Raw genomic sequence first — 10,072 nt, 5'->3', positions numbered from 1 at the left:
GCATTGCTCTAGATTAAACTAGCAAATGGTATATTAATAGTTCAGTTAGCTCAAGCTAAAACATCTGCAGCAGTAAAATACAACATTCATGCAGCACTGATATGCATCCAAAAACATCAGATATAATAGTAAAACACTGACAGGGAGCATTTTGCAGCACAGTGACTGCTCTCACTTTTCATACGTGATGTACATTTTGCAGATCATACCTACTTTTACTTAAGGTTTTGAATGCAGCACTTTTCCTTCTAGTACAGTATTTTCACAGTGCTAATTTAGTACTATACAAGATGATGGCAACGTTCACTGTAGTAAACACAATGCTAATGACAAGATTATTACAATTATTACTTTTTGTCAGGCAATAAATGATGTTAGCCTGGTTATTATAATTTGCAGAGTGGTTAAGAGAATGTATTTAGGCCTTTGGACGACCATTATGGCTGACAGAACATATATACACAAATATATATGTACAGATAGACACAAATGAAAATGGTGCATGAAATAAGTGTTAATTTTATGATTTCGTTGACCTTAAACGCATGCAATAATTTTGTCATGACAAACACACATTATTATTATTATTACATTGCTGTTATTATGTGATACCAACATTACAATATTTTAATTAAAGCATGCATCTCTGTATAATTTTGTCTACAACAGGGTTAGGGTTAGCAGAAAAAAGCAATTATTCTACACACAGGTCAAAATTCAACCGTTGAATCTACAACTCACAAGCTGACGATTTGTGTTACGTTGCAGTTTCCTCTTCTCTAACCAGCTTTAATATTAGAGGTCATAATCAGGAGTTACGTTTGATATCATGCACAAGCAGCACACGACAAGACTTCCTGCTTTCAGAGTCATCATGTTTCAGAGAGTGAGATCTGTGCTTCTGTGACTGTGAAAACACTGGCCACATCACCAGAGTCTGTATGTATCTTTTTTTTTTTTAAAGCTTGACATCTGTATCATGACTTTATCAATCCTGAAATAGTTTCAAGATGTTCCTGAAGGGGAAAAAAAAAACTGGCGTAAGGCGACTGAAGGTATGCGAAAGCCCTTTGTGAAAAAGCAATGATTTAGTGCTTCAATACACATGTCAGGCTCACTGTAACACCTCAGAAAAGTGGGTCCACGTCTCCAGTCGGCAATAATTTACTGTGAAGATGAGTCAAGCCAAGGAATCTCGAGCATAAGAGAGAAATAAACACAAGAGGGCAATAGTTAACCAGGATTTCTGATTGGAGTGTCTGATATAAACTCACACTGTGTCCCATCAAAACCAGACCGTCACATCCAAGAAAAGAAAGCTTCTCCCTCTTTTGCATATGGTCACTGACCCCCCTCGGAAGGACTTGCATCCAGTAAAGTTCCCCAGAGAGTGATTCTGAGTCTGTTAAAATGTCTGAGATGTGTTCGGAGGGAAAGATCAATGACTAAGACCGGGATTATGGGATACCCTCCAGTCAGCGTGCTGTCACTCAAAATGGGCTCAAAGCGGCAGATTAGGCACCAGATCCCTCTCATCTCTGTCAGAGGATCTCGTTAAAATACCCGGTCCTGTATCTCCAATTGTTCCAGTTTCATGTTTTACAGCGAGCTGGCTGCACTCTGCTATTAATCAATCAATGGGATCGTTTGCATACTTTGCTTCTAATGAAAGACGCCACGATGAAAGGCAGCGAGTGGCTGTTGCTCAAGCTCGGCCATTCTTTTCCACTTAAGGACCTGATGGATAGTTTACGGTATAAAAACAGACCTGCTGTGCATTATGTCATGCTGCTGCTCTGTAGACCCATGTGCACTGCTCCTCTTTACAAATACATCCTCTAATTTAACAGGCTCTGAGGTAAATTTGCGGTGAGGACGGGCGGGGGCGACGAGGGGGACAGGGTGATTCTGAATGCTGCTGGAACGAGAGCGGGGGTGTATATCAGACAAATAACGTGAATAATTATTGGAAATAATGTCCACATCGATGGAGTAGAGCCAAATTATGAAATCATGCGCTTCTCTCCGGTACATCACCCTGCTCATTATTTGAAGTCATGGTTGGAAAAACAGGTGTTTCCAATACTGGGTCGCTGTCTCCACGGTCCTGCACCCCCTTCATTTTCTGATGATGGTTCAGATATGATATTTCATGGCTGGAGCCGAACACATGATAGGAAGTGATTGGGGAGAGCCGCTCAGAAGACATCCGTGTAATGGACGCTGATTGGCCCTGGCTAAATCCCTGGAGTCTGTGCCTGTGTAACAAGAGGGGAAGCACAAAGCTGGAGTAGTAATGACCCCAAATGCCGCATGTTTCCCCTCTCTCAGAGGTTCAAATGATTACAAGGGGATTTCTCTGTCTCTTTAAACAGGTGCCATATTTATGTGCATCAAGCACAACAGCAGTGCAGCTGAGTGCAGTTGGCACAAGAGCTTTATTCTCCATTCTCATAATAAACAGAACCAGCAGGGAGAAAATTTGTCTTTTTGGGGTCGTTTTCTTCCAGTTTGGTTTATGATCGATGCATTGCGTCAGCGTTTGAAGCTCATGCCTGTGATGTGGTGCAGAGCAGATGTGTGTGTTTTATAAGTGAAGAACACTCTCTCGTGTGATTAATAGTATTGTCATTCGTTGTTATTGTAGCCGAGAAGCTGTGATTGACAACAGTTCAACTCAAACTCGAAAGGGCATGTTTAGAAAATAATAATTCATCAGCTATTTGCAATAATTACAACCGCGATTCCAAACATGTAGGACGCTGTGTAAAACATAAATAAAGCAGAATGTGATCATTTGCTAATCCTTGTTGACATTTGCTCAATTAAAAACAGCACAAAGACACTATATTCAATGCTTGACCTCATCAACTTCATTGATTGTTGTAAATATCTGCTGATTCTGAATGTGATGCAGCAACACGTTTCAAACAAGTTGGGACAGGAGCAACAAAAGACTGTGAAAGTTGTGGAACGCTCCAAAAACACCTGTTTGAATCATTCCACAGGTAAACAGGTTGATTGGTAACAGGTGATAGTATCATGATGGGGTATGAAAGGAGCATCCTGGAAAGGCTCAGTGGTTCACAAGCGAGGATGAAGGAGGGTCACCACTTTGTGAACACATGACTGTATAGAGGACGTTACTACATGAGCTCAGGAACACTTCGTTAAACAGTTGTCAGTAAACACAGCCTGCTTGCAAATGACTGCTTTCTGTTTTTACTTCTGTTTTACACGCAGTCCCAGTGTTGTTGGAATCAGGGTTGTAATCACTGTGAAATGTAAAACATCCAGCATGTATAAGTATCATTATTTGTTGATTGCCATCAGTAAACACTTGTTTATGTGCTCCAAATTATTTTTTACGAGCAACTCCTGTTTCCTCTGAGTTTTGGGAGGAAGTGTCTTCACAGCGCTTTACCTTGAGTTGGAAAACATGGTTTGAAAAGCTGCTGCTAACGAAGAGAAAAAATCCAAACACTGAACATGAATCAAAACGTTTATTGAGCTTTTTACGTGCTTGGCACCTGTATTTACATTTTTTTTAAAATGCCTCAAAAAAAGAATTACTTTGCCATTTCCCTTTTCCCACACATTTTTATAACAGATTGGCCTGTAAAATTGCTATATTGCTCAGCACTTAAATACACATCTCTACAACACACCAAAACATACTTTAATTACTCTGTTTTGCTATTGCTTCTTTTTATAACATTTCACACGACAACTTTTAAGCTTATGTTATTGATTGCATTCGCCATCTTATATATATATGCTTAAAAACATAATCCACTCAAAAATAGTGAAGCCATTCCAGTCTATGAGGATAATGGGTCAGTGACGTTGTGTGGTGGAGTCCTGATCGCTCGCGTACTCGCCTGCTGACAGTTTTCAGGATGAAGACAGAATTCCTCCGTTAAGCTACAGTTCTTTGACACAACGCATCCACGTGTCGCATCACTTTGTTCAGCACATGAACTGGCCGCCGCAGCGTCATCTCCTGCGTGTATGTGGAGCAGAAGTCATTCAGTCATCCAGTTGCCCCTTTGATTCCAGCCAAAACTGACCCCATGACATTTCTAAAACGATACGGCACAAGTGCTGGGTGAAGCGAAAACTTCTGGATCACAGTGAAGAGCTTTTAAGTCCCAAAAAATAAAGAATGAGTCACTTGAAAAGAGTGTTGATACTATTGCACCATAACAGATTCACAACTGATATCCCCTCTGAAGCAGAGCCTTTGGGCTCCTACCTCTCCTTCTTATTACTTATTATTAATCGGAGTTTGTTGTTTCCATCCTGTCAGAAACAGTAAGAGAGTCAGGCTGCTGTCCAAATTTTTTTGCTTTATTAATACAAAGACAATTAAATAATAGTTTTGACTCCCTCTGTGGTGTTTTCTAAGTTGTGGAGTGTCTTTAAAAACAAACGCATGAGGTGATATCCTTTTCTGAAAGGTTTGTTTTGTACCTCATGTAAAAACACCGGTTCATCGACGCCAAACCGGGTTCAGAGATTAGAAATTTGCTTTTCAGCTGGAAGAGATCAGAAACGTGGAGGACTGTGAGGTTCAATCCCGGCTTCTACACCATGTGCATGGACATCTGAGACGAGGAGCCATACTGACGTCCGTCACAGGAGCCGCTGCCCTGCTGGCCGCTGGTGGTGTTGCCGATCATGTGCATAGTGTCCATGCTTCCATTGGACAGGTACTGGCGCTCGGCGAAGGCCCCCGCAGGAGACGAGGAGCACAGCAAACCTCCCTGCGGCTTCTCAGGGCTGGCGGCCAAGCGAGGAGAGGTGGGGAAGTTGTATCCGTACAGGTTGTAAGGGTTGTGCAGGGAGAAAGCGTTGTAGGAGCCCTGCTGCACGTGGTGGTGGCTCCCGCTGAACATGTGGGCGGAGGAAGGGGAGGATCCGGATGAAGAGGATGAGGCAGAGCCAGAGCCACCTCCCGCCTGCATCACGTACTGAAGCTGGGAGGCTGGGAAGGAGCCGAGCTGACCGCTGTAGGCATCCACCTTGCCCCCAGCGCCACCGCCGCTACCGCCGCCGGTCAGCGAGGCATGAGCACTGCCCTGCATGCCAGCAGCAATCAAGGAGGAAGTCCTCTGTGGCAGGAAGGATTCAGAGGGCTGAGCAGAGGCCACAGCACTCCCCGCAGCCTGGAGGCGTCCGTAGGAACTGTCGGCCAGGCCGCCATAGCCCTGCAGGGCCGCCATGTTGCTGCGGGCGCAGGCTGGGTACTCGGACAGGCCCAGGTTGCAGAGCTGACTTTCCCTGCAGCCCACATTAAAGGTGTTGGGGGCAAGATGGAAGGTCGGAGGGGAGCAGGAGGGAGACAAGAGGTGTGCCGCACCAGAAGGGGAGGGGGTTCCTGTGCTGGAGGTGGTGGGAGAAGTGCCTGTGCTTCCACCTGCAGAATACACACATACAGAGGTAGTGAAATACACTGACACACCGAACGCTGCTTTTATCTCAGTCAAGAGTACTTAAATATGAAAACAATCAGATCCAAGATCAGATCCAGCTGAGTTTGAGCCAGCGCAAAAAAATGATTAATACTCAAAGATTTTCTGAGGGATCAAGAGAGGATTAGACCAAAGAACTAAAACCTTTAACGCAAACTGTGTGTTGTTCAGCTATGGATGTAATCCAGTGAGGTGACTGTGTTGTTGGGGAGAGACATCCAATGGTGAATGAGACACAAACAAGCCCAGAAAAGCCAGTCCAAAACACACACCAGTTACCACCACGTTTCAAGCTTTCATAAAATTCCTAAAATTGTGAATTGTAAAAGAATTTATTATACTGTCCATACAATTAAACATCTAATTTCTGGAATAATGAAGAGTTTCATTCTCATCATTTTCTCATGTGAGCTAAATTCTTCCATGATGACCGAGGCAGCGGTGCTGTATGTTCATGATGGATGGTCATACTTCAAACTGTACTCATTAAAGCATGAATGGCCATATTTTCACATTATGTCAACAAAGGTTTTTGTTTTTTTTTTTGTTTTTTTTATGTATTTTTGTATGTTCACAAAATGAACAAAGGGATATCCTGCACAACCAAAGTTTCATCATCAGGATGAATCTTCTGCATTTCAGCATGTGTCATCCTTGTCTCTTTCTTCATAAAGAGCACATGGAAAAAAAATCAGTAGTAATCGCTGATGGGAGCATTTCCCAGTGGTCCACATGTGCTGAGTCAGACTAATAAAGTAAGCAGTTAGTTACATTATGAATTCACCTGTTGCCCATTTAATACATAACCTTGTTCACCCACATGGACTTCTTCAAACTCCGACTCTCAGACTAATTGCTGGGCCTTACTCATTCTGCTGGATGTGAGATCATGGAGTGTATTGTAAAATATATCGCTGGTATGCGGAGATAAATATGGATTTAGTTTTGACCATGTCTGGTCAACAGAGCTGCCCCACATCCCGAGTCTTTCTCTCAATAAAAAGCCATGCACTCTGAGTTTAGACATCCACAAAGTCAAGCCTTTCAAAGTGAAATGATAGCTGTGGGATATCAATCGCATATTTCTCTATTAATGAGAATTTGGCCAGGGTTCATCTTGCCGTTGGAGAAATTCGGTTTGAACCAAGAACGAGGAGGAGGCATAACTAAATAATCCAGGACTTGCTTGGCCGGGGTTCTGATTTTTCACCATATGCCTTCGATAATTTTGCTGCAGCGCTCTGCTCTGCTCGAGAAGATGGGGGGGGGGGGGGGGGGGGGGGGGGGGAGGGAGAAAAATAAAGAAAAAAAGGAGAGAGAAAGTAAGGTAACATATATGAGGGAAAAGAGAGCGAAGGGAAGATAGTTTGGTGATGTCATGTTTTCCTCTGGTTAGAAGGGCTCGAGGTGCTTCAGCGCCGAGGGGGAATAGTTGATTACTTGAAGGGAAAAGGGTGTCTGGTGCCATAAGGGCAAAGGCGCACACGCACACACACACACACACACACACGCAGTCGCTGCACACGCACACCAGTGTCCTTTCAGGGTGACACAGGGTTCACTGGCGGTGCAAGGACTTTGATTAAATCCTAATCACTTTGGAGGAGTTTAATGATAACAAACACATGTCCGCCTGCTCAGACAAAATACGGAGCGTCACGTCATGCTGACCTCCAGAGGTAACAGAGATAGGGTCGGTGAGGAAACCCAGTTGCTTTAAAGCGGCGCGGCCCTCAATATGAGCCGTGACTAAGACCTTGTGCCGGCGCTGGAGCCGAGACAAAGGGAGGTGGCCCGACTGACTCTGACTCGTGTCACGGAGGCGTCCAAAAGCCACAGGATTTGTTTAACGATTTTATTTTCAAGGGCGCGTGATGTGAAAAGTTCAGCAGACGCCGGCCGACCTGCCAGAGGAGCAGCGTATGGCCAAGCTCAAATGAAGGACGACCATAGCTGATGCAGTGTGTGGTGATATATGCAGGGAAAATATGCAGAGTTCAGGTCGGGACAGCACATGCGCCAAGGTCATGCTAATTACCACTGTGCACTGTTCTCAAGTTTGGTAGATAGTTAAGATATTTGGGTAATTAGGAGCAGATTGTTCTGTATTTACTTTCACTTGTGATAACTGTTGTTGAATGAATCGCAAGAACAACCGTCAAATGTTGCGTGCCAGCAAGTTGACACGTTCACATCCAAGTGAGCGATAGAAAACGTTATAAAAGTGCATTAACACCAGCAGTGAGTTTTATGGGATACCAGAGTGTTTCTGCTGAGGATTCAGATCGCATGAAAAACGAGGAACGGTTTAATTCCAATAATGTCCAGCAGACTGGAAAAGATCTCAATCAGCGACTATTCCAATCTAATCATTTCACTTTCCATTCTTGTTATTCGTGTCAAGAGCAGATGGAGCTACGACTCAAGATTCTCCCACATGAGATTTTTGACTGATCTAATGGGGTCAGTGGGCTCTAATGCGTCTGTTTGAAGAAAAAGGTCAGAGAAGTCTTGTTCTGTAAGGTGGCTGACAGTAAGCAAGGCCATGAAATGCATTTGAGCACTCCACAAACGCTGTTAGCAATGCTTCTGCATATCTGGGATCATTTATTTTGTTGTTGTAAATGGGCGTCATCTGGTGTAGGTCAAATCATCAGCTTAGGATGTCAGTCCCTCAGAAGAAACCAAGGCATTCTTTCTACAGCCGCTAATTTGTGCCTATCTGCAACAATAATACAAGCAGAAATCCATCAGAGTGGAGACACAGAGGTTAGTTTTTACTTTGCTGGTGGGAGTGTTTTAGCTTCCAAAATAACTGGCTTAGGAAACTGACGTAGAAGCGAGCATTAAAGCTAGAAGTAGACAGGACAGACATGAGGGTTGACATTTTGTTTTCTCCTGTACAGACGGAGATTGTGACTTCACACACCTTGCTGTTTCTGCATATTGGTGAAGTCTTCAAATGTGAGGGTCCTCACAGGAGGTCTCCAGAAAGCATAGGTCTCCATGATCGCCTCCAGGCCAGTCCTGACAGAGAGAGACAGATGCAGAGAGAGACAGAGATTTCAGAACATTAGCAAGATAGCTAGCAAGCTCTCCTGGTGCCTCATCACTTGACATTGTTCACAGAAGCATAACGTTATTCTGCTGTTTATCTCGCTGGGTTTTCAGGGGCTCTTTTCTCTGTGTGTCACACCTTGCTGAGGTGACAGGTGTGGCTGACACACCTTTTTTGTTTTGGTCTGAGATGTTGGCGCTCTAGTGCGACATCTAGTGGCTGAAAATCTCACATTACAAACTTTAATAACCTCTGTCTCACAATGGATTTTTATTTTCAGATAAAATATTGCTTGTTTTTAAGCTGTACATGGTCCAGTTCTCACTTATTATCTATGATCTGCTGATTCCCCACGAGCCTGATCACTGCTTTAGCTCCTTGGTGAGGTTGAGCCGGCCCTTTGCTGTCCAGGCCCCTCAGCTGTGGAGCCCCCTGCCCAAGGAGCTTTCATATGCAAAGGTAGTGTTCTCTGATCTCCTTTGGGTTATCGTTTTGTTTTTTATGGCACATTCTGATCTTATTCATCTATTAACAATCTCTTATCCTTGTTGTATTGAATCGTGATTGACATGAAAACTACAACACTGAATAATAATGGTAGCAAAACAAAAGAAATAGTTTAGGAAATACAGTGACATGTTTTTCCATCATTCATGCAGTCCTGTAGATGGACTTATTTGTGTTTCCCCTCTTCTTTCCAGTTGTGCACTGTCTTAAGACATGTGTAATTTTTTTTAATGTTATCTTTATTTTACTGTAACATACTTTATTACATTATTTTAGAAAAGTGCTATTTAAATAAAATATATTTATATCAATAGCAATAAAATATATGACCAGTGTGTGTGTGTGCGTGTGTGTGTGTGTGTGTATGACTGGAGAGAGATTGACGTGGGTGAGAGACAGACAGAATATTCAGAACAGCAAAAATATTGAAAAGATCAGGTGAACAGAGACGGAGAGTTATATAAGTTAATATTAGTGTGTGTGTGTGTGTGTGTGTGTGTGTGTGTGTGAGAGACAGAGAGAGAGAGAGAGGTTGGTGGTAAATGAGTCAGACTGAGAGAGCGTATGAGAAGGACAGCGAGAGAGAGGGAGGGAGAAACTGGAGTCCTGCTCGGAGGAAACTGGAGCCATTAAAAAGGAGCAGGTTTTTACTGTGCACATAAATCTGGGTGACGTTTCATCTTGAATCTGTACACGGTTCTCCTTCCTGCTTGATTTACTCCCCTGCACGCCGCTCGGCCCCGTCCCAGGGAAACCAGCGCCCGTCACTGCTCCCCGTGTTATTTTAGGGCCACTAACTCCCTGGCCGTGGCAGCTCGTTAGTGCGCCATGCTAATCAGCCGGACCCTCTCCATCAGTGCACTCATTCATACAGCCACACTGCCGCGGGACCAAAACCCAACAAATGAGCTGTATCCCTCCGCTAGGCCATAAAGCCCGGTCACCAGACAAAACTGACGACACCACCATAACTCAAAGCTTGGGAGAGTTCTATATTAAAACGCTATTAAGAAAGTCAGGAGAAAGAAAACAA

At 43.7% G+C, this 10,072-nt stretch overlaps 1 protein-coding gene across 1 annotated transcript in view; it reads right to left on the bottom strand.

Moving 5' to 3' along the window:
* Nucleotides 1-4,586: 4,586 nt before the first annotated feature.
* Nucleotides 4,587-10,072, bottom strand: part of tbx15 (T-box transcription factor 15) — a 36,370-nt gene continuing 30,884 nt past the window's right edge. Inside the window, exons 7-8 of the mRNA XM_041951249.1 lie at nt 8,404-8,501; nt 4,587-5,419 (exon numbers count right to left, since the gene is read on the bottom strand). Of these exons, the coding sequence (XP_041807183.1) occupies nt 4,587-5,419; nt 8,404-8,501 (931 nt within the window). The remainder of the gene's footprint in view (nt 5,420-8,403; nt 8,502-10,072) is intronic.

Source organism: Chelmon rostratus, chromosome 13 (genome assembly GCF_017976325.1).
Source record: "Chelmon rostratus isolate fCheRos1 chromosome 13, fCheRos1.pri, whole genome shotgun sequence".
Classification (NCBI taxonomy): domain Eukaryota; kingdom Metazoa; phylum Chordata; class Actinopteri; order Chaetodontiformes; family Chaetodontidae; genus Chelmon; species Chelmon rostratus.
Note: the sequence above shows the minus strand (reverse complement) of the source record. Positions and strands in the feature narration are given on the sequence as shown.